Below are 26,302 nucleotides of genomic sequence, written 5' to 3'. Positions count from 1 at the left end.
CATCAGACTAATTTACCCAGTCACTTACACGTCATTTGCATAAAGAACGGATGTGACAATCCCAATTGTTTACTTGTTGCATATATAGCTCAGGCTGTGCTGATTAGGATCAGCACAACTGAAACAAAAGTACAAGGGCTACCATAAAACTGTAAACTGTTTAGAACAAGACTGTATTCAGTTATATATTGTGTTTGTGTTTGTTTCACTATGTGTAATTGATGTATGAGTTTAACTATTTGACAACTGTGTGATGCACTACTTTGTTTCGGTTTTGTCTCATGGGCTAGTTATTTAGTGTTTGCTTTTTAATACTAATGTAAAGCCACTAAAGAAAGATTAAATACAGTAGCACAATAACAAGACAATTCAAAAGCACTTACTCAGAATTTTAAATGAGCAGTAGAATTTTTTTTCTGATACATTTTAAAATGTATTTTGATTTGATGGCCCCTTGTATCATGTGACAGCCATTAGCCAATTACAGACTCATATGGTATACACTGTGAACTCTTGCACATGGTCAGTAGTTGGCTTGTGCTTTAGAATGTCTACATGTAAAAAATGAGCAAAGTTTGATAGTAAATTGGGAAGTTTAAAAATGCTCTGAATTATGAAAGTTTAATTTTGACTTTAGTGTCCCTTTTACGTCTTTTGTCATTTAAAGGATGCAGACTGAAACACTGATTACACTAACATGCAATTGTGCATGTGTGTGTATATATATATAACAATTAAAATTATGGGGAGGCGAAAAGTAAGTTTAAAATCCTCCACTAAATACAAAATATAGAGAAAATTTACACAATGAGTTATTTTCTCTCTCTCTCTCTCTCTGTCTCTCTCTCTCTCTCTCTCTCTCTCTCTCTCTCTCTCTCTCTCTATATATATATATATACACATATACATATATACATACATACATACATACTGCAGACATAGAAGGCACTCACCGGGATTTATGCTAGAAAATGTATTAACACATGTGATGTTTTGGGATCACCCCCTCCCCCATCGTTTTCAGACAATAATACAGTCCACAAATTCACCATTTTATGTGCTCCCATATGCCGCCCACAGCTACTGACAGCGCCCCAGGACCTCCACACAGTGTCACATGATTTCCGACGAAATCCTGATGATTACCTTGACTGCTACTATACGCCGCCACACAGCGTGCTACGGAAAAAGTGTAAACAAATTAAAAACATTTAAGAAGTATTATACAACTGCATCATCCGAAACATATACAATGTAGGTAAATCCTGCTTAGAATATATCAGGCACATATTAGATCATATGTTACACAAATATATCCTGAGTTTGTTCACTGTATTATTGTCTGAAGACAGGGGTGACATCAAAATAAAAAGTATGTAGTAGAGAGACCAGCACACAAGTGCCCGAGCCAGCCTACCAAGGTACACAGCCAAAAAAATAATGTATAAAAAATTATAATTGTGACGTACTGTGCAAGAGGTTTAGGAAGGTGTAAAAATGCTGTAAAGTAAGAATGCTTTCAGAAAAAGAAATGTTAATAGTTTATTTTTTATCATTTAATAAAATGCAAAGTGAGTGAACAAAAAAAATCTAAATCAAATCAATATTTGGTGGGATCACCCTTTGCCTAGAAAACTGCATCAATTATTTTTGCTCAAAGTCAAGAATTTTGTAGATATATAGTCAAGTGCACCAGTAGGTTGAAACACAATCATTAACAGAAACAACTTTGAAGGAGGAATAAAACTGGGTGAGGAACAACCAAACTAGCAAGGTCATTTTGCTGAAGACAGTTTAATGTCAAAATGCATACACCATGGCAACACTGGGCACAGCAACAACACACAAGGTAGATATACTGTATCAGCAAGGTTTCTTCCATGCAGAAATTTCAAGGCAGACAGGGGTTTCCAGATGTGCTGTCCAAGCTCTTCTGAGGAAGCACAAAGAAACCAACAACGTTGAGGATTGTAGATGCAGTGGTCGGCAAAGGAAACTTAGTGCAGCAGATGAAAGACACATCATGCTTACTTCCCATCTCAATCAGAAGATGTCCAGCAGTGCCAACAGCTCAAAATTGCCAGAAACCAGTGGGACCCTAGTACACCCATCTACTGTCAAAAGAAGTCTGGTCCTGTAAGACTTGAGGCCAAAGAGCCATACCTCTAAAATATTTGGCTGTATCAGAAGGCAGGTTTGTTCACTGAAGGGCTGGAGAGTGGTACAAGAATGAGTGTCTGCAGGCAACAGAAGAGGTTCCCTGCAAGTTTGGGGCTGCATTTCTGCAATAGGAGTTGAGGATTTGGCCAGTATTAATGGTCTCCTCAATGCTGAGAAGTACAAGCAGACACTTATAAATCATGCAATACCATCAGTGAAGCATCTGATTGGCCCCAAATCTATTCTGCAGCATGGGTATGTCCTCAAACATACAGCCAAAGTCATTAAGAACTATCTTCAGTATAAAGAAGAGCAAGGAGTCCTGGAAGTGATGAAAAGGCCCCCACAGAGCCCTGATCTCAACATCACTGAGTCTGTCTGGGATTACATGAAGAGACAGAAGCAATTGAGGCTGCTTAAATCCACAGAAGAACTGTAGTTAGTTCTCCAAAATGTCTGTGACAACCTACCCTGTGTTCTCCCCAGGACTATTTTTGCAGGTGCATCATCCAGCTGGCAAATTTTAGATTTTCCCTCTGCTCACTCATATATATATATATATATATTTGAAGCATGCTGGCAACTATCCACTGGGCTGGTTCAATGTCTTCATATAAAGCCATCACCTGTATCTGGTATAATGAGATTGCCCCCAGACTAAGCGCAATGAGTCTTCCCATGATGCCTTATATCTGCTGTCCTTGGAAGTGTGGATATTCTAAAGAGAAAAAGCACCATACTACTGTAAGTAGCAGGGGTGTGCGATCTGATTCACACTTACTTGATGTCCAGACACACACTACACTAGTATGAATCAGAAAGCAGACTAGAAGCACCTTCAGTACTATGCCACTTTCTCTCCCAGGCAAAGTCCTCCTCTATTGCACTAAATGGCAAAGCTACAGTTTGTAGGCATAAAAATGTAAAAGCAGCAAATTTTGTTTAAATATATATTTTAATACATTTTGGCCAGTTAAATAAAAATGAATTTAGGCCATTATATTTATGTTTAATAATGTTTATTATTAACTTCCAGACCCATTTTTTTTATTTAGGGATAGTCACTTTTAAACTCACTTCTGTTCTCTTTGTTCACTTGTTATCCCTTGTTGGAAAAGAATATGTACATATCCTACACTAGCTGGTAATTGCACACATTTTGTCTCTATGTGTTCAGCTAGCTCCCAGTAGTGAGCAAACTTTAACTATGTGTTTAATCCATGTGCAAGGGGTTAAACACAAAGTTAAATACAAGCGATAGTGTAATATTAAAATTCTTTTAAATATTACAGCATTTTCCTTTTTGCATTTTATATCTATTTAATCTTACATTGATAATCAAATACACAGACCTGCATGATCATTCTCTGGCAGCAAGTCTCTATGGACACCGGACATAACAGAAGGTGTGATGCTAGGGTTTAGGATGGAACATCCCACCCTTTCCTCCTCTTTGTTCCCAGCTGTTGTGTCTTCATGTGTAGATGCACAGGGAGTATAACAACGTAAATAGAGGCTCTCGCATGCAAGTCTATATCCTTCATCCGGCCATAGGACCTTCCTGACAGACATGCCACACTCTTTCCAAAATGCTTAACCCCTTCAAATATATATTCAACCTACAGGATGTAACATGCATAGTATCTATCCACACAATGTACATGCATATATATGACATATAAAAAGAGATTTCACTCAACCTTAAAAGGACATGAAGCCCAATTTTTTTTATTGCATGATTCGCATAGAGAAGCAGTTTAAACAACTTTCTAATTTACTTCTATTATCAAATGTTCTTTTCTCTTTGTATCTTTTGTTAAAAAAGAGAGAGAAAGGAAAGAGAGAGAGAAAGGAAAGAGAGAGAGAAAGGAAAGAGAGAGAGGAAGGAAAGAGAGAGAAAGGAAAGAGAGAGAGGAAGGAAAGAGAGAGAAAGGAAAGAGAGAGAAAGGAAAGAGAGAGAGAGAAAGGAAAGAGAGAGAGAGAAAGGAAAGAGAGAGAGAAAGGAAAGAGAGAGAAAGGAAAGAGAGAGAAAGAGAAAAAGGAAAGAGAGAGAAAGAGAGAAAGGAAAGAGAGAGAGAGAAAGGAAAGAGAGAGAAAGAGAGAAAGGAAAGAGAGAGAGAGAGAGAGAGAGAGAGAGAGAGGAAAGAGAGAGAGAGAGAAAGGAAAGAGAGAGAGAGAGAGAAAGGAAAGAGAGAGAGAAAGGAAAGAGAGAGAGAGAGAGAGAGAAAGGAAAGAGAGAGAGAGCGAGAGAGAAAGGATAGAGAGAGAGCGAGAGAGAGAGAAAGGATAGAGAGAGAGAGCGAGAGAGAAAGGATAGAGAGAGAGAGCGAGAGAGAAAGGATAGAGAGAGAGAGAGCGAGAAGGATAGAGAGCGAGAAAGGAAAGAGAGCGAGAAAGGAAAGAGAGCGAGAAAGGAAAGAGAGCGAGAAAGGAAAAGAAAAGGTAAGAGAGAAAGGAAAGAGAGAGAAAGGAAAGAGAGAGAGAGAGAGAGAGAGAGAGAGAGAGAAAGGAAAGAGAGATAGATAGATAAATATTTAATTTGAAATATATAGAACATATTCCCCTATGTGCAGAACTTTGGAATGTGAAATATTTACAGTAAAGAAATGTTTATTATTTATGTTGCCCCTTTTCATGTTATTAGTTATGCAAGTTAAGCAATTTCTAAGTCTCAAAACTTGATATGCTTCTTGCTGATTCTGCAAGGCCATCCCTGGTACACATCTGTCCCGAATTGGTTTTATAAGATAAACCAAAAGAAAACTAAGCATTTTATACTAACTTTATGACTGTAGCTAGCCTTGTCTGTAGACTAAAGCCCAGATTAAGTCCTCCAAATAATGCAAACGGTGTGTAGAGTTTGGCTATTGAAAAATTATAATAAAAAAGGATGATAATTTGTTTTAAAAATGTTAAGATTTGGCTGATATTTTATTCTATAGCAATTGGCTTGGTGAACATTTATTTTGGACCACTTTGCCCTCTGAATGAAAGTAAGTACTGAGTTTTACTGGTTCCTTTTATAGTTCAACTGGGCATAGTCCAGTGGATTCATTTGAAATCTATAAAATGTAAGTGACAAACCCAAAGGGTAGATTTGGAGTGTGGGCAGTAAGTTAGTTTCTGTATGTGTAGACTGAAACATAGTAATATTTGCTTATACAAATAATCATTGTATGTTTTTATTACTCATACCGGAAATAAAATTATAACTAATATAAAATGATGTGATTATTGTTCAGGTACTTCAGATTCTCTACCCAGTTAAAGTGAAGGTAAAGTTACCTTGTCAATGATCCAGAATTCAAATCTTTTTTCAAATTGAATAGGACTTTAAGTCATCATTTTTTCGGTTTTTACTTACAAATCCCGTAATCTCACTTTTATTTTTCATTTTTCAGATTTCAAAATTCGACCTGTTTTTTCTTTTTCTTTTTGAGTGACGTTTTTTCCATTAGCCAGTTGAAATTCTGGCCGTTAGGCGGCAGTGACCCTACGTCATCCGCCTACTCTATGCACTGTGCATGCGCTGCATTCCTTTTTTTGCTATTAGTCGCATAGCGTGTTCACATTTTGCGCATGCGTACTTCTTTTGTTTATGGAAGCAGTGATTTACGCACAAGAGGATCACTTAACTACGGATACTTCGGGTCGCAGAGTATAAAGAAAGAGCTGTTCTCTCTCGCGTAACATAGTAATGAATGAAAACAGCTCTTCATTTAATATTATGTTTTCCCTGCGATTAACGCATGCGCATATGAGACTGGTTTCAACCTCTATAGCATGCGCATTTGCAGCGATCACCATGAACGCACTTCTGAGATTACGTATAGAGGATGGGAGGAGTTATCGATGGAACAGTAGGAAAATTTATGAATAAAATTAAAAGATTTTTTTTTTTTATTGAATAAAGTTAGCGATTAGCTTATCCAATGTTAAAAGAATGCATAGATATATTCGGATTACCTAAACTTTACCTTCACTTTAAGAAATAAGATTGCTACATATACGCTGACTTTTAAAAATATCAACTGCCTCCCATGAACAGCATCCTCCTCATTAAAATCTGTGTATAGTGTGTCTGTGTAATGTGCAGCATGATTAGTGTGTATAGACCGACTTTCACATAAATATAAAAGCTACAGGAAACAGCTGCAGGTACTCACTTCCCTCCAGTCACATACAGACCAATATCTGGGACTGCAAGTCCCACAGTAAAAGTCATGATTTCTCATTTTTTCACTGCATGCATTTCGTAAAAATTGCAGTAGCTTTGGCAAAGAGATAAGGAAAAACACATTTTTCCAACACTTAAAGGGACATTCAACACTTAGTGTAACATGTTTTTATATTGTAAATTAAAAAACGGAGGTCCGCCTACACTATACCCCTCCTCCCTTGCCGCCTTGCTTCTGTCCTAATCAGCGACGCTAACTACTCTAATACAGGTCAATATGGATGCCGAACTCCCCCCACTATTACGTAGCTGCCTTCTTCTTAAACTGATAAGCAAATCAGAATCCAGTCCTCGGACAGAAATTGCATTTCGTTTTTTGTAAATTTCAGAAATACACCAGATTAAAGAGATACTATACCCAATTTTTTCCTTTAATGATTCAGATAGAGTATGCAATTTTAAGCAACTTTCTAATTTACTATTATCAAATTATCTTTGTTCTCTTGCTCTTTATTTAAAAAGTAGGAAAGTAAAGCTTAGGAGCCTGACTATATTTGGTTCAGGACCCTGGATAGCGCTTGCTTAGTGGCAGATACATTTATCCACCAATCAGCAAGCGCGCTACCCAGGTGCTGCACCAAAAATGGGCTGGCTCCTAAGCTTTACATTCCTGCTTTTCAAATAAAGATAGCAAGAGAACGAATACAAATTGATAATAGGAGTAAATTCGAATGTTGCTTGAGTGTAGTATCCCTTTAAGAACTGATCAATTACGTAATAGAATAATATTTCTATTTAAACAACGTAACCTTATAACAATAATGCATAATTATTTACAAAGGCAACATCAGAAGTTATATGCCAATCTATTTTAGCAGTGATTTGGAGTCAGTGAAAACGCACCCCCCAACAAATAAGCATCCATTTATCTGAGAGTATTTTATCTCACAGGCACTACAACAGTCACCCTATCAGTCACACTGGGTCTTGAGAGACAGTGTTGCTCTGCGCATGCTCATTGCAACACGTGCGGGGTATTTCCGGGTCTTTGGAGCTGAGGTTTGGGAAGGTGTGAGTGATCGGCATTATGAGGGTGGTGGCGCTTATCAGGTGATTGAAACAAGCTGCTAATAACATACGCACACCTGCATCTCTCGCATTCTTTCAGTCTGAGTCTACTTGTGCTGAGAAATGTAGCAGAAAACCACATTACATGTATCTTGTGTTAGTCGGATACAAGTGTAGTACACATTAACCTAAACCGCATATACCTATTATTTATGTAGAGTACTGCACTTAATAAAATAGAAGCATTGCTCAGAATTTTGGGATTATTTTATTTTAATTTACAATGTGCCCATCTGTCTTTTTGCCAGTGCAATATAAGTGTTGGTCCGTTAAAAAGAAAATACATTGTTAGATCCTGCGTTGTTGTCAACAATATAGAGCTCCTGATTTTCTGACATGATGATTTACTGGTTCAAAACCGCTTTCACAGCCCACATGGTTTATGTATCTGTTATAAATGCCAGTACCTTTAAATCCTTGGGACAGTCTAGTCAAAATGAAACTTTCTTGATTCAAATAGGGCTTGCAGTTTTAAACAACTTTCCAATTTACATTTATCATCAAAATTGCTTTGTTCTTTTGGTATTCTTAGTTTAAAGCTAAACCTAGGTAGTCTAATATGCTATTTTCTAAGCCCTTGATGGCCACCTCTTATCTGAATGCTTTTGACAGTTTTTCACGGTTAGAGGGCATTTAATGGACGTGTGCCATATGGATAGGCTGACTATATTGCTGTTTTTAAAAGGGACACATGAAAAATACATATGTCAGGGTTCTTATACAAAACATTTCTTCAAACAGCCCTGAAAACAGACCTGACATATGTATTTTTCAATATAGTAGTGACAAAGTTGCGGTTTCCAAATACATCAAGCAGGAGAAAATAAGCCGGTTAAAACATCCATTTTATTGTGCAAAAAAGTTAAAAAGAACATGTATTTTTCATATCCCTTTTTAAAGCGGCAATATGGTCACCCTACAATATGGATAACATTGTGCTCAGGCCCGTAGAGTTAATTATTAAAGGGCACTGATTGGCTGAAATGCAAGTCTGTCAAAAGAACTAAAATATGGGGGCAGTCTGCCAAGGCTTAGATACAAGGTAATTACAGAAGTAAAAAGTATATTCATATAACCTTGTTGGTTATGCAAAACGTGGAATGGGTTATTATGGGATTATCTATCTTTTTAAACAATAACAATTCTGGAGTAGACTGTCCCTTTAAGGTAGTCAAAATAAAATGAAGTTCTGTTGGTTTACTCAAATCCTAATGCTCCTCCAAAATTAAAAGTAGATCTCCCACAACTACTTATCTAAACGAACAGAAGTATAAAAACAAAGGAGAGGGGCGCTAAAAGCTAAGGATAGATGGAGAATAAGTATAGTCTTAACCCCTTAAAGGGACAGTCTAGGCCAAAATAAACTTTCATGATTCAGATAGAGCATGTAATTTTAAACAATTTTCCAATTTACTTTTATCACCAATTTTGCTTTGTTCTCTTGGTATTCTTAGTTGAAAGCTTAACCTAGGAGGTTCATATGCTAATTTCTTAGACCTTGAAGCCCACCTCTTTCAGATTGCATTTTAACAGTTTTTCACCACTAGAGGGTGTTAGTTCACGTATTTCATATAGATAACACTGTGCTCGTGCACGAGAAGTTATCTGGGAGCAGGCACTGATTGGCTAGACTGCAAGTCTATCAAAAAACTGAAAAAAGGGGCAGTTTGCAGAGGCTTAGATACAAGATAATCACATAGGTAAAAAGTATAGTAATGTAACAGTATTGGTTATGCAAAACTGGGAAATGGGTAATAAAGGGATTATCTATCTTTTAAAACAATAAAAATTCTGGTGTAGACTGTCCCTTTAACAACACGAGTCGTACAGGGTACGTCGCACACAACCTGGTCTTTAAAGACCAGCGACGTACCCTGTACGACTTTGGGGATTAAAGCGGCTGGAAGCGATCCTGATCGCTTCCAGTCGCTTTACGGTTATTGCAGTGATGCCTCGATATCGAGGCATCCTGCAATAACATTTTTCCCCCATCCGATGCAGAGAGAGCCACTCTGTGGCCCTCTCTGCACCGGCATCGATGGCCGCAATCGTTGGTGGGTGGGAGCTGACCGTGGGAGGCGGGTGGGCGGCCATCGGTGACAAATTGAAGAGAGAGGGGGGCGGGATTGTTGGGTGCGTGCACGGGGGCCGGTGGGTGGGCGCGTGCACGGGGAGGAAGCGGGTGAGAACCGCTACACTACAGCAAAATAATTATATAAGACTGGCAGTAAGGGGGGATACAATCCCCAACAAAAATAAATCTAAGGGATCTGGGAGCGGGTGGGGGATTTGTCTGTGGGGGGGGGGGGGAAGCTACACTACAGAAAAAATGGGGGAAAAAAATTAAAAAACCTAAAAAAAAAACATTTGTATTTGCAAACAGGGTACTGGCAGACAGCTGCCAGTACCCAAGATGGCTCCCAGTAAGGTAGAGGTGGAGGGTTAGAGAGCTGTTTGGGGGGGGGAATCAGGGAGGTTGGGGGCTAAGGGGGGATCCTACACAGCTGCATATGTAAATATGCTTTACAATTTTTTTTTTAAATTTTAAATATACCTTTTTATTTTTGTACTGGCAGACTTTCTGCCAGTACTTAAGATGGCGGGGACAATTGTGGGATGGGGGAGGGAAGAGAGCTATTTGGGAGGGATCCTGGGGTGTGATGTGTCAGGTGGGAGGCTGATCTCTATGCTAAAGCTAAAATTAACCCTGCAAGCTCCCTACAAATGACCTAATTAACCCCTGCACTGCTGGGCATAATACACGTGTGGTGCGCAGCGGCATTTAGCGGCCTTCTAATTACCAAAAAGCAACGCCAAAGCCATATATGTCTGCTATTTCTGAACAAAGGGGATCCCAGAGAAGCATTTACAATCATTTATGCCATACTTGCAAAAGTTGTTTGTAAATAATTTCAGTGAGAAACCTAAAATTGTGAAAAATTTTAAGTTTTTTTTAATTTGATCGCATTTAGCGGTGAAATGGTAGCATGAAATATACCAAGATGGGCCTAGATAAATACTTGGGGTTGTCTACTACACTACACTAAAGCTAAAATTAACCCTAGATGCTCCCTACATGCTCCCTAATTAACCCCTTCACTTCTGGGCATAATACACGTGTGATGCGCAGTGGCATTTAGCGGCCTTCTAATTACCAAAAAGCAACGCCAAAGTCATATATTTCTGCTATTTTTGAACAAAGGGGATCCCAGAGAAGCATTTACAACCATTTATGCCATAATTGCACAAGTTGTTTGTAAATAATTTAAGTGAGAAACCTAAAGTTTGTGAAAATATTTGGGAAAAAGTGAACAATTTTTTTTATTTGATTGCATTTGGCGGTGAAATGGTGGCATGAAATATACCAAATGGGCCTAGATCAATACTTTGGGATGTCTTCTAAAAAAATATATATACATGTCAATGGATATTCAGGGATTCCTGACAGATATCAGTGTTCCAATGTAATTAGCGCTAATTTTGAAAAAAAAATGGTTTGGAAATAGCAAAGTGCTACTTGTATTTATGGCCCTATAACTTACAAAAAAAAACAAAGAACATGTAAACATTGGGTATTTCTAAACTCAGGACAAAATTTAGAAACTATTTAGCATGGGTGTTTTTTGGTGGTTGTAGATGTGTAACAGATTGTGGGGGTCAAAGTTAGAAAAAGGGTGTTTTTTTCCATTTTTTCCTAATATTTTATCATTTTTTTAAAGTAAATGATAAGATATGATGAAAATAATGGTATCTTTAGAAAGTCCATTTAATGGCAAGAAAAACAGTATATAATATGTATGGGTACAGTAAATGAGTAAGAGGAAAATTACAGCTAAACACAAACACAGCAGAAATGTAAAAATAGCCCTGGTCCTTCAGGGAAAGAAATTGAAAAATGGCCGTGTTCTTAAGGGGTTAAACAGACTAAATGAAACTTCAGTATAAAATAAATAGTATTTTTTACTTATCTAAAAACAAGCATGCAATTGTTTTAAACAATGATAGCAGACCCAATGAGTTCAGCATATAAACAAAACTCTTATACATAGACGAATATCAATATAAGTCAGTTTGTAAAAAGTTGTGGCCACAACTAGTATAATAAAAACATAATATTAAGGGCTAGATTTATTAAGCCCTTACGGCAGCAAGTTCTCTCAAGAACTTGCTCGCCATCATTTATCAAGCAGCGGTCACCAGACCGCTGCTTCCTTAGCCTCTTCGCCACCTCTAATCTGGCGAAATTCAATCCCCTCGGTCTAGTCAGACCGAGGAGATTGACAGCTCCTGCCCGCGCGTGATTGGCTGTGCGCGGGCAGGGGGTGGGATTGCACGCGAGCGCAAAATTGCGCTCGTGTGCAATGCCGAATACCTGCGGGTATTTTCGCCCCGCCACAGGCGAGCTGAGGCGTACAGGGGCGCGTATACGCGCCCCTGTACGCCTCAGCTTTAAGAAATCTAGCCCTTAGAATCTAAAAGTGAGATAAATCAAGCTTTTACGTCTCAATATCAAATATAGCTTGATATTATAGGCACAAAGTATTCTCAATACAAGCTCAATACAATATTCTGTGTTCCGTATACTCGATATAAGTCCAATTCAATGTGAGCACAAAGTTCTGTGTACTCGATACAAGTCCAATTTAATGTATCAACTCTATTAGGGTATTTGAAGAAAGGGGAAGTTGTTCGTAGGCGTTTAGCTCTCAAATAACTCAGACAAGTCTTTAGAGGATAAGTTCACTGTGTACCAGCCAGGCTTACCCGGGGAATCTTACCAGTGCTTCTGGGTGCAAGTCTCTGTCTGGGGTGAGTATCGGACGATTCGTACCGCCAAAGTGACACAGTCCTGGAATACCGAGAGAGATGTCTTCTCTCTGTGCTGTTTCAGCGTCTTCAGTCACTGCGGGTAATCAGTTCCGTGTATTCTAAACAGGATGTGGTCATGTGTGATCACTGAACCAATTGGATGGCCTGGCTTTAGATAACTCTCCTCTGGTCTCTCTGAGTGTATAAATGTGTTCCAATAAGAGTGGAATGGAAGTCCTTTCAACACCGCACCCTCCCCATCCTCACTTCCATATAACAGTAAAGCTCCAATAGCGATACGAATCGTCCAATACTCACCCCAGACAGAGACTTGCACCCAGAAGCACTGGTAAGATTCCCCTGAGTTATTTGAGAGCTAAACGCCTACTGACAACTTCACCTTTCTTCAAATGCCTTAATAGAGTCGACACATTAAATTGGGCTTGTATCGAGTACACAGAACTTTGTGCTCACATTGAATTGGGCTTGTGTCGAGTACATAGAACTTTGTGCTCACATTGAATTGGGCTTGTATCGAGTACACAGAACTTTGTGCTCACATTGAATTGGGCTTGTATCGAGTACACGGAACTTTGTGCTCACATTGAATTGGGCTTGTATCGAGTACACGGAACTTTGTGCTCACATTGAATTGGGCTTGTATCGAGTACACGGAACTTTGTGCTCACATTGAATTGGGCTTGTATCGAGTACACGGAACTTTGTGCTCACATTGAATTGGGCTTGTATCGTGTACACGGAACTTTGTGCTCACATTGAATTGGGCTTGTATCGAGTACACGGAACTTTGTGCTCACATTGAATTGGGCTTGTCTCGAGTACACGGAACTTTGTGCTCACATTGAATTGGGCTTGTCTCGAGTACACGGAACTTTGTGCTCACATTGAATTGGGCTTGTCTCGAGTACACGGAACTTTGTGCTCACATTGAATTGGGCTTGTCTCGAGTACACGGAACTTTGTGCTCACATTGAATTGGGCTTGTCTCGAGTACACGGAACTTTGTGCTCACATTGAATTGGGCTTGTCTCGAGTACACGGAACTTTGTGCTCACATTGAATTGGGCTTGTCTCGAGTACACTTAACTTTGTGCTCACATTGAATTGGGCTTGTCTCGAGTACACGGAACTTTGTGCTCACATTGAATATTGTATTGAGCTTGTATATTAAGAGACACCACAGTTGGCTTTTTCTCACTTTTAGATTCTATTTATTATATCATGTTTTTATTATACTATTTGTGGCCACAACTTTGTACTTATTTCAAACTGACTTATATTATTTGTCTATATATAAGAATTGACACATACTGGAAGTGTATTTAAAAATAAATAAAAAATTGTACTTCCAAAAGAAAAAAATTGTATTGTATTTCCAAAAAAGGAAATGGTACATTTGTATTTGATATTAAAGATTTATGTTCTAAAAAAAACAAATAGTATTTCCAAAAAAAATTGTATTTGTAAAATTGTATGCACAATTATAAAGAATCAGACACGTGTGTTGCCCCAGCAAATTCCACCATTAGTGACTGGTCTCTTAACAAAAAAGTTTGTGAGCCTCTGGAATAGATCAACATCACTGGTTTTTAAACTTGTCCTCAGACCTCCCTAAGAGGCCACATTTTGTGGATATCTGAACTGGAGCACAGGTGAAATAATCAGCTGATTAATAAACATGGTTATTTTACCTGCTCTCACACAAGGTAATCCTTAAAATTTGGCCTGTTGGAGAGGCTTGAGGACAGGTTTGACAGAATCTAAAGTAAACTTTCATATGCCACTATGCAGAATCGCAAAGAGCTAAAATCAGTATAACTTTATTTGATACATTTTTTGAATCCTTACTATATTTCACCCTAATGTACCTTTTAAATGCTGCCGTTCCTCCGCCTGGATATAAAAAAAAAAATATGTAGTGATGACGAATATCGTCTTTCTCATTTCCATTGGTCCCCCACTGGTGTCCCAAGCTACTCCTTTTAACGCCCACAATTGATAATGCGCATGCGTGTCTCTAAATTTTTACGCATGCGCAATATACACAACGCTTAAAGGGACAGTCTACACCAGAATTTTTATTGTTTTAAAAAATAGATAATCCCTTTATTACCCATTCCCCAGTTTTGCATAACCAACACAGTTATAATAATATACTTTTAACCTCTGTGATTATCTTGTATCTAAGCCTCTGCAAACTGCCCCCTTATTTCAGTTCTTTTGACAGACTTGCAGTCTAGCCAATCAGTGCCTGCTCCTAGATAACTTCACGTGCACGAGCACAGTGTTATCTATAGGAAATACGTGAACTAACACCCTCTAGTGGTGAAAAACTGTTAAAATGCATTCTGAAAAGAGGTGGCCTTCAAGGTCTAAGAAATTAGCATATGAACCTCCTAGGTTAAGCTTTCAACTAAGAATACCAAGAGAACAAAGCAAAATTGGTGATAAAAGTAAATTGGAAAATTGTTTAAAATTACATGCTCTATCTGAATCATGAAAGTTTATTTTGGCCTAGACTGTCCCTTTAACATGAACGCACAAGGATGTACACGTAAGAGTGGGTGGGACCGCTCTTACGTGTATAGGAGATTAAGCAGGAAATGAGCGGGTGGGCGGAAGAAGTATACAAAAGGTTACGCTTTTTCAAATAGAATTTTACAAAAAACTAAAAAGAATATATTAAAATAAATTTACGGACTGTAATACTGGATTAACGATTACTGAATGTAATTAATAATGAAGGCCAAAATTTACTTTAACTTTAATGGGATGCAGTCTGTCATAATGAGTTAGGGTGATGTGTCCAATTTCTTGCAGGTTCGATTTGATTTAAATCAGTAAGACTCAATATAAATCATGGTTTTCAACATGAAGACTGATTCTTGCTGGTTGTTATAATTTTAATATTTACAATGTTTCATTTTTACAATACCACATTTTCAGATTAGTTTTACAGTTATATCAGAAAATTACTGATTTGGTTATATACTTTTAGAAATACCTAGAAAATTATGACTTAATTGCACAGTGAAATATCATTCCTACTTGGACAACATTTCTGCTGTACTTTATTGGAAAGAGAAAAATAATCATTACCTAAATAATACCAATTGAAATAGTTTTATTTAAAGGGACACTGAACCCACATTTTTTCTTTCGTGATTCAGATAGAACATGCAATTTTAAGCAACTTTCTAATTTACTCCTATTATCAAATTTTCTTCATTCTCTTGGTATCTTTATTTGAAATGCAAGAATGTAAGTTTAGATGCCAGTCCATTTTTGGTGAATAACCTGGGTTATTCTTGCTGATTGGTGGATACATTCATCCACCAATAAAAAAGTGCTGTCCAGAGTACTAAACCAAAAAAGATTGGATGCCTTCTTTTTTAAATAAAGATAGCAAGTGAACGAAGAAAAATTGATAATAGGAGTAAGTTAGAAAGTTGCTTAAAATTGCATGCTCTATCTGAATCACAAAAGGAAAAAGTTGGGTTCAGTGTCCCTTTAACAAAAACAATAACATAGGTTTCACCTTGATTTTTACCGTTAGCCCTTCCCTCCTCATACATAGCTCCTTGTGCAGATCTATTACACTCTAAACAATCTAATATTCATTGAGCTTCTTGAAAGTTAGCACTTTAAAGGTAAGGGCTTGTTTCTGTGTACATAAATTTGCAGAGGAGCAATGGGATTAAGGTCTTTTTCTCAACTCTGTATATTTATAATGTGGTTGCTGTAAATAAGAGTCATGTTATCTCAGCAGACACAAATTCTTAGTTTTGACAACTGCAAAACCAAGCATCGGTGATAATGTCATCTAGATAGACAAAATTCCCAAAATAATCTTACAAAGACTTCTTGGGGAGCATGACATTGAGAATTGATTAATTAAATTAATTTACCAAAAAATGTAAACATTGCAGCCATGAATATATAACCTCATGCTACAAACCGTAATTAAAAACTAATTCTTATTTCAGAAAGAATAACCTTCAGATTAAAGGGGCATACAAATCAAAACTAAAATGACATGCTCTTATTTGTTAGAGTATTTTATTTTAAGACTATTGACTCTAGACTACTGTGTGTGTGTAACCTCTGCAAAGGTGTTAAACACACAGTAGAAATACCACTCAGGACTTGCAGAGCACTGCTGGTTCTAAGCGGAAACGCCACTGAGCCAATCAGGAGCCCAAGTCGCATGGTTTAGATGTGCAACTAGTGCTGCTGATTGGATTAGCAAAGTTTTCCATTCTGGACTAGCAGTGCTCTGAGAGCCCAGAGCGGTATTGCTACTGTGTGTTTAACCCCTTTGAGGGAGTTAAACAAATAGTAGTCATGGGTCAATAGCCCTTTATTTAGTAAACAATCTTTAAATAGCTTTTTCCTTAAAGTATTTAATAAAAAAATCTAATTTATATAAAATATGATTATTTAAAAAAATAAGCAAACATTTATTTTTAACCACACTGGTTTCCTGTGTTACAAGTGTAAATATAAACGTGAGTATTTTAGACATCAGTTACATTTATATTTTTTAGAGCTGCGTGGTTATAGTAAACCATTGGACACGTTGGTTCTCTACTGCGGTGCTTATTTAATCCTTGGTGTTTTTGTTTCCTAGTGGTGGAAAGGACAGCTGCTATAACATGATGCAGTGTGTTTCTGCAGGACATCAGATTGTTGCCCTCGCCAATCTGAGACCTCCTCAGAAAACAGGTAATGTACTAAGTTTGTGTGCTGTAATTAACATATACCATCAATGTCATGGCTTAAAGGGACAGTCAACACTCGACATAACATTGACCTATATGAAAAAATTAAAAGTGAAGATCCGCCTGCAACGTACCCCCTTTCTCTTACTTCCTTCCTTCACCTTTTTAATCTTGTACAATAACTTCTCGATTCTGATGTGAATATGGCTGCCTAACTCCCCCCACCTTTACGTATGGACCTTCTTTTAGAAACGAGTAGCCAATCAGGTTCCATTCCTTGGACTGAAATTGAAAGCGCGTTCACGGACCGCGCATGCGTGTTAACCTCGGACTTACAATTACGATACTACTCGCACTTACGATTTCAGCTTGCATTTGCGAGCGGGCAGAAGATAATGCGCATGCGCATTATCAGAAACCGCAACGTCACCCTTTGGAACATGAACGAGCAGGGAAAATATTAGAGAAGGGGACGAAGGAGGATGGGGAGGAGTTTGGCGGACATATCTACATGACATAAACAATAGTATTTTGGTTGATTACTCCAATACAGTTAGTGTTTCAACATGCGATGCACTACAGCGGAATCTTATGTTCCTGATCTAAGGTATAGAGTTAAGTTGCGTCAAGTGTTGACTGTCCCTTTAATAAATGCCAGAAGCAAGGGAGACACAATTCCTATTATATTCATTTTCTAGATTATTCTACATATGTTTAGACCCAAAACACATCTGCTAACTCTTAAAGGGACATTAAGCTGCTGACAAATGCAGTGATTTGAACTGCTTGCATGCCAGAAGATATACAGATGCTGGTCTGAATTTTTGCTACAGTACAACTACAATAGCATGTTTGCTACTCACCATGTTATTATTCTTTCTCCGGTTCCTGCAGCAGTCTTCAAAGCCGTTTTCTTGTTTTAACCCCTTGCAATTATCAGCCAGTGAAGCTCTGCCTCTAAATACTGCGCGCAGCCATCTTAGAGCTTATATTTGTTATGTAGCATTTAAACTGTGCAGCAAACTGCAAAACTGTTATGTTAACACTCTCTAACGTGTGAGCTAAACTGAAGTTCAAGGTACAGCTGTCAAAAAGCCTGTAGCAGCACAGATCTGTGAAATCGCACTGCTTCTGTCACAGGATGCATCAATACGCGTGCTACAAGATGGCGGCGCCCAGCATAAAATGCAGAGCTTTACCAGCTGGATTCTGTAATGAATTAAAATAAGAGAACGACTTTAAAAAGATCTGCAGGTACAGGAGAAAAAATCAATAGCATTGTTAGTAGTAACCATGCTTCTGTAGCTGTACCCAGCTGTTGAATGTCCCTTTAAAGGGACAACATGTATCTGTTGCTTACTGGCAGACAGGATAACTCCTGTAGCACAAATTAGTTTATTGCTTGCAGGAATATTTATTTTAAAAAAAGCACTGTAATACATTTTAAAGTACTCTTTTATATGGAACATAGAAAACCTGTATCATATCCCTTTAAATAGTGTAGGTAGCTCCTCCGTTTTCTGACTAGCTCCTCAATTAGACATGGATTTGTCAAGCACTGATCAGTGTATACATGTATAAGTAGTTATGGCAGTTACATAAATGTATCTGTAACTTTCTACTAGTGTTTCCTACAAAAGCATACACAGTGAGAGTGATGCAGACATACAATGCAGACATCAATATTCAGAGACACTGACATATGAGCAAGACACTACTGTCAGACAGATTCATGTAGTTACATATAGCTATAAAGGGTCATACAGACTTCCATAGATACTTGCCCTCATAATATGGCATAGGTTCACTAAGTTTGGAGAGCTGAGTTGTGCTGATTCTTTGATCTTCTTATTACTAAATAATAATAATGAATGCTTATAATACTCTTTATAATACTGTAGTCATAGTTGTATGTCATAAAAGGCTTTTCTACAGATGCTGGTGAATTTTTAATATCATCACCACTGACAAACAGTTTACTTTTAGTGTTGTCATAAATAATTACTACATTTTAGATAAGGTTTTAATAATGTATCTGTGGCAGAATACCACAACTCATCAAGCCACCATTTGTAATAGTGGCTCATCCCAATATTTTTTCTGTGTGTGTTAGAGGAATCGTATTCTGAAAAAAATAGATTTCCTGTGTGTCAGGGTTTTCTCCTTGTTGTGTTTGCCATGTGCTGCTGGCAGCCATTTTACTCACCTCTCTTTCTGACTATGGTGCATTGTGGGGGATGCTGCTCATTTCCTGCACTTCCTTTTATGGCCAGACTGGTGTGCATCATCCATGTGAGACAGGATGCAGTCTCAGAAATGTGATGTCATCACTTATTATTTACAGGGCCTCTGTTCAGTATGCTTTGCCTTTGCGTTGTCTCAGACCTGTTTGTGAGAGTTCCTGTGTATTACCTGGCTGCTTGACGTTCTTCCTGGTTCCTGATCCCTGGCTTGTTCCTGACTCTGCTGTTTTCCTTGTTCCTGATTCCGGCTCCTCGTCTGACTATTCGCTTTGGCTCCTGACTCGGCTCGTCTTACTACCAGCTCTGGTTTTGACTCCTGGCTTGTTATTTGACTTGTGGACTTTTTATTATTTTTTGCTATTAATAAAGGTGTGATTATTTTTGCACTTCTCGTCTCAGTCTGATTCCTGGCACCCTGACACTGTGCTATTAAAATACAAAAGCACTTGTGGAACTGAATAGAAACAAATCCTTTTTTGTCTTATGAGGAAAGTGTTGTCTGGAAATGCTAGTGAATTAAAAATAAGAATATTTTCATATATCATCCTTGGAAAACCAAATGCTTATAGCAAAGTTAGTTATGTCTACACTTAAAAACCAGAATAAAGATATCTACTCTCCATCCTGCCCAGTCCCCACAAGTGGAGCTATACTAAAAGAGTTCCTGAAACTTTAGGTAAAACAATGGACTTAAGAATACATAATCAGGGCACTGATACAAACGAAGGGGTGACGATCCTAGCAACTTCCGAATCTCACAGTGCTAAACCGGAAGTGCATCCGGTAGGTAAAGGTAAGTTCCTCAAGGGAAGTGGAGAAACCAAGCCACTAAATGATAAGTGCAAAGGGAGGAAGGCAGGCTCTGCACACAAGAATCCAGATAAAAAGATTTTTAATGAAAAAGATTAAAAAATACAAAAAGCAGCTACATACGCTGAGTGCACAAAAAAAGGTGAACAAGGCAAGTAGACAAACTGACACTGATGTCTTAGACACCTTTTTTATGCACTCAGAAATTAATCAAGGTCTTTATTAGTTGCACCAGGTGGGCTTGAGCTAGAACACATGAAATCCCTGAACTTGGGGTTTGTTGAGTGTCAAAAGAATGGTCCAAAAGTTAAGAGAAGAGATCATCCCTCTTTGCAAACGAGGAACAGTATACAAAAAAATGAGCGAAGGCACTGAATCTTGCTAGAGACACCGTTAGAAGCATAGTTTGCAAGTTTAAAGTTAAAGGAACAGTGGTTACAACACCTGAATGGGGCAGAAAAAGGAAGCTATCAACAGCTGCAACCAGATTTCTGAGAAGACAGGTTGAGAATAACCCTTGAGTTGAGACATAGGCCCATATTTATCAAGCTCCGTACGGAGCTTGAAGGGCCGTGTTTCTAGCGAGTCTCCGCTGCTCCATAACCCTGGCCGCCTGCTCTGAGCAGGCGGACAGACATCGCCGGAAATCAACCCGATCGGGTTGATTGACACCCCCTGCTGGCGGCCGATTGGCCGCGAGTCAGCAGGGGGCTGCGTTGCACCACCAGCTCTTGTGAGCTGCTGGTGCAATGTTAAATGTGGAGAGCGTATTGCTCTCCGCATTTAGCGAGGTCTTGCGGACCTGATCCGCACTGTCGTTTCAGTTTGCACAGTAAGGCGCGAACTAAACACAGTAGGTTTCCTTGCCAGGACTCCAAGACATACACTACTACTGACCCAAAAGCACAAGAAAAGTCGGCTCCAATATGCTTAAAATCATATAAATAAGTAGAAGTTTTGGGATTCTGCTCTGTGGAGCGATGACACAAAACTGAAACTTTTCATCCTGATGGATCAGCGGTATGTTTGGCGGAAGAAGAATGCAGCATACGCTAAAAAGAATAGTCTGTCTACAGTTAAGCATGGTGGTGGCTCGGTCATGCTCTGAGGCTGCTTTGCATCCTCTGGCACTGGAAAATGGCAAGATGGATTATTTGAAGTATCAGGAAATCTTAGGAGAAAACATCATGCCGACAGGACAGTGATCCCAAACATACCAAAAATTCCACCAAGACTTGGTTGCAGAAGAAGTCCTGTAAGATTCAACAGTGGCCATCACAGTACCCTGACTTGAGCCCCATAGAAAATCTCTGGTGGGATTTGAAGAAGGTGGTTGCAGCATGCAAACCCAATAATATTACTGAACTGGAAGCCGTTGCTCAATAGGAATGGGCTAAGATTCCTCAGGAACACTGCCAGAAGCTGGTGTCTGGCTATGCATCTCGTTCGCAGCAGGTCATAACAGCAAAATTGTTCCCTACTAAGTACTAAAGATGCTTGCCATGAAGGGGTTGAATAATTTTGAGACTACAGAACTCATTAAAAATGGCATTTTCAGTTAAATTTATGGAAACTACTTAAAGCTTTCATTGTGTTGAGCTATTTCAATTGCTTTAGTTTGATTTGTTCATTGCAAACAGCTGAAAGTCTGTACGTTTTGACAATAAACCTGATTAGCAATGGGGGTTGAATAATTTTGATTACAACTGTATATTCCAGGTTGTTGCTTGGCAGAAAATCATCAAGCACTTGCAGCTGAGTTTTAGACTAAGGGGCACATTATATTTGAAAGTTTGAGATGGAGTCTCTCCTGACAAGAATTTCTGCTATTAATTGAGAATGATTCCTTTTTTTTTTTTTATTCTTTTTTTTTTAGACGGAAATAACACTTTGCCTTTGGTTCAGTACAATTTTGAAGTAAGGCCCTACTGTTTTTTTTCTTTTCATATTCAGCAGTGCAGGTTTAATGTCCTCTCTCTCACTAGTCTTACAAGTATAGACATCAGAACAACTACTTGCCCAGATTAAAACTGATGAATGAAGACCTGTAAAGAAAAATACAGATTGCCAAGATGCCAAGACACATAATCCATACAAGTCACATAAAACTTTGGCCTAGACTATGTATTATGAATATCTTAGTGGAATAAGCAGTCAATCCAATCCTGTATCTATGAAGGTGATGTCATATACACTCTAGCAATGCCGGTGATCTTGGTTGTGCATTTGGAAGGTGAACTGCAGGACTCCAAGAACAATGCATGTAAATACACATTGCAAGGCTGCACTCTGCTTTTAAACACATTTTATAACTGACACTTGTTGGAAGCACAACAGTAACATGTCCAGACTTCATCCAGCAGTGACTGGAGTTATTTTAGACCAAAAAGCCACGGGACAAAGTGAATGCCCTTTAAATGGGTTTTCTAGCAAGGTCAAGATAGAAATCTCTTAATCGGTGTAACTGAGAGCTCCTGGCAAAAGCATCAAATGTCAAGTGAGTAGTAAAATATATTTAGGAGAATAAAGCAGTTCATCTTTCTGGCAACGGAAATCTGCAGACAAAACACAATCGCAAAGAAATATGGACACAAAGATAGAGGGTACCAAGCAGAATTCTTCAAGACCATAGAAGCCTTATGGATTGAGCTGGTAATAAATTGTAGGACTTCAGGTTGAGATAGCAATGGAGAATGTTTTATTTATTTTTACACAAACGATGTATGGTAATGATGTAATGTATACGCATTCCCTTGGTTTCCACAATCTGCAGGCTGTGAATGATAAAACTGCACCAGAGTTTGTCACATTTCTGCCTTTTGGAGTGTGAATGCCTTAAACTGAAATGAATTCGGCAGTTTTGGAGAGGTTCATGCAGGGCCTCTTATCTGCTAAATGTGATGCCGATAACCAAGGCGGATGAATTTGAGGGCTGAAAGTTTTGCAATAAAGCACATTTTACTTTCAAAGCTTGTTTGTTTGAATGCTTTCATGAGCCATTTACAGGCCACCACATTCTTTTGTATGCACATGAACTACTGTTTTGTTGTATTTCTTATATGATAATAAATAATGAGATGAAACCGTATTAATGTAGTCCTTTTCTAAGCATTTAGAAAAAAGAAAAAAAAAAAACAGCATTTAGGGTTCTTTACGCTTCCATAGGTGCCTTGACCATAGGTGGTGTTGGACATTCTTTCCCTTGATATGTGCTTTTACAGCAACAGGAAAAGCCATGTCCGATACACTTAAAGGGACAGTCTACTCCAGATTTTTTATTGTTTAAAAAAATAGGTAATCCCTCTATTATCCGTTCCCCAGTTTTGTATAACCAACACTGTTATATTAATCGTTTTTCCTCTGTGATTACCTTGTATTTTAGCCTTTGCATACTGCCCCCTTATCTCAGTTCTTTTGACAGACATGCATTTTATCCAGTCAGTGCTGACTCTTAAATAACTCCATGGGAGTGAGCACAATGTTATCTATATGTCTCACATGAACTAGTACTGTCTAGCTGTAAAAAAAAACTGTCAAAATTCACTGATATGAGGCGGCCTTCATGGGCTTAGGCATTAGCATATGAGCCCACCAAGGTTTACCTTTCAACAAATACCAAGAGAACAAAGTAAATTTGATGATAAAAGTAAATTGGAAAGTTTTTTTTTTTTTTTTAAATTGCATGCCTGAATCATGAAAGTTTAATTTTGATTAGACTGTCCCTTTAACCCTTTCACTACCGGGACTTTCAGAGCTTGCCCAAAATACCGGAGAATTTTTAGCATTTTTACTATCACTCCATTTAAACAGAAATAGAGCCTTGTTTATATTTAACTGTCAAAAACTATATATCTATTTAAAGGGATATGAAACTCAATTTTTTTCTTTCAGGATGCAGATAGAGCATGCAATTTTAACTTTCTAATTTACTCCAGTTATCAATTTTTCTTCATTCTCTTGGTATCATTATTTGAAAAGCATGAATGTAAACTTAGGAGCCGGCGCCTTTTTGGTTCAGCACCTGGGTAGCGCTTGCTGATTGATGGCTAAATTAGTTAGGGAACACCCCCATCCTACCTTTTTTTCTGTAGTGTAGCTCCCCATTTCTCCCTCTCCCTTTATTTTTATTTCCGCAGTGTAGGGCCATCACACACCCTCCCCCCCCCCCCTCCGCTGCTGGTATCGCCCATCCGCATCACGATTACTTCCCGCCAGCACCAGCAGATGATCATTACAGACAGTGAAACACAAACAGTTTCACCGTCTGTAACAATCGTGCTCCGGTTCCATATAAAGACATATGCCATGAGCTCAGAAACTCCAGCCGAGACTGCAAGAGCTTCCTGCAGCTCTGACGCATAAGATAAGCAAAGTACGGCACATATATACGCCGTAATCACTTAGGGGGTTAAACCTGTATGATCTTCAAGCATATGAAATCCCTGTAAGGATCATTCACCCCCCACAGTAAGTTTTTACATCTTGCTTTGAGAATATCCTGTCTGTATTTTCTGTTTTTCAGTTTTGCATCCTCATATATGGGGTGAGCTCACTCTGCCATTTGATAATGTATTTGTATGCATGACGGAAAAAGCAGAGGACATACAGAACAGTGCCAAACCAAACACCTACACTGGAGCGTGCATTATTACCGCTTTGTGGCTTATGCTACAGGGAGTGGTACTGAGCCTTCTACTGTAATCATGTAATCTGTTCGATCTCATAGACATAATGTATTGCAACCCAGGTATTTGTCTCTCCAGTGATATTTCCTTTTCTCCTACATTAGTGTATCCGGTCCACGGCTTCATCCTTACTTGTGGGATATTCTCAATCCCTACAGGAAGTGGCAAAGAGAGCACACAGCAGAGCTGTCCATATAGCTCCCCTCAGGCTCCGCCCCCCCCAGTCATTCTCTTTGCCGCTCTAACTAGTAGCATCTCCACAGGGGTGGTAAAGAGTATGTGGTGTTAGTTGTAGTTTTTTATTTCTTCTATCAAGAGTTTGTTATTTTAAAATAGTGCCGGCTTGTACTATTTACTCTGCAGCAGAAAGTGATGAAGATTTCTGCTAAGAGGAATATGATTTTAGCACCAGTAACTAAAATCCATTGCTGTTCCCACGCAGGACTGTTGAAACCAGAGAACATCAGTTGGGGGGAACAGTTTGCAGGCTTAACTGCTTCAGGTATGATCAGTCATTTTTCTAACAAGACCATGTAATGCTAGAAGACTGTCAGAAATTCCCTCTGGGATAGGTAAGCCATTTTTCTTAGACTCTGTATAAAATGATGGCTTATATTAAGGGCTCTATGGTGGTTGACACTATTTGTGGGCTTAAAAATCGATTGCTTTTTAGCATGTTTTTCACTATAAATAAGGTGTTTTTTCAGACTTTAAAACACTTTTGGGGTTTAATTTGCGCCTGGCACTTATTTGGACACCTAATCTAGTCAGAAAGGCCCCTCCACTCTGGAATGAAGAGGGAGGAGGCCTCATTTTCGCGCCTCAATTGCGCAGTTGTTTTGCCTAGGCAGTTCATGCAGCTTCACGTGGGGAGTCCAGAGGCATCAGAAAAGACTCCAGAGAGGCTTATTTCCTACTAAAATAATCCCTAAGGAAGGTAAAGGTGTGTTAACCGGTTAATAACTGTTATTAGCTCCGGTTTGGGCATTAAGGGGTTAATTGGTCTGAAAATTTGTGTGCAATCTTTTCAAAGCATTAAGACACTGTGGTGAAAATTTCATTAAAATCGGATGGTTATTTGATGTTTTTTTTATGTTTCAGTAATAAAGTGTGCACCTTTATTATTTAAAGAGACAGTAACGTTTTTGTCAAAAATAATTTTTATTGCATTGAAGTTCTGTTTAAGTCTGTCAAACATGTCTGAATCTTCAGATAGCCTATGTTCTGTATGTTCAAAGGCCAAGGTGGTTCCCCCATTAAATTTGTGTGTGAAGTGTGCCATAGCGTCCAAACAGCTTAAGGACCGTACAATCACACTTAAAAATATAGCCCAAGATGATTCTTTAGCTGAAGGTAGTGAAGATAGCTCGCTATCCTCTCCTTCTGTGTCAACACCAGCTATGCCCGCGCAAGCGATGCCCAGTACATCTAGCGCACCAATGCGATTACTATGCAATAATTAGCGGCAGTAATGGATAATTCTCTCTCAGCATTTTTATCCAAACTGCCAGCTTTTCCTAGGAAGCGTGATTGCTCAGTTTTAAACAC

General features: G+C 38.6%; 1 protein-coding gene across 2 annotated transcripts in view; it reads left to right on the top strand.

Moving 5' to 3' along the window:
• The first annotated feature begins 7,370 nt into the window (after positions 1-7,370).
• Positions 7,371-26,302, top strand: part of DPH6 (diphthamine biosynthesis 6) — a 188,837-nt gene continuing 169,905 nt past the window's right edge. For both annotated transcript variants that reach the window (XM_053697948.1, XM_053697947.1), the window contains exons 1-2: positions 7,371-7,447; positions 16,926-17,020. In XM_053697948.1, the coding sequence (XP_053553923.1) occupies positions 7,425-7,447; positions 16,926-17,020 (118 nt within the window). In that variant the 5' untranslated portion in view covers positions 7,371-7,424. The remainder of the gene's footprint in view (positions 7,448-16,925; positions 17,021-26,302) is intronic.

This window comes from Bombina bombina, chromosome 1, assembly GCF_027579735.1.
Source record: "Bombina bombina isolate aBomBom1 chromosome 1, aBomBom1.pri, whole genome shotgun sequence".
In the NCBI taxonomy this organism is placed as follows: Eukaryota; Metazoa; Chordata; class Amphibia; order Anura; family Bombinatoridae; genus Bombina; species Bombina bombina.
This window is presented reverse-complemented; position numbering and strand designations above follow the sequence as displayed.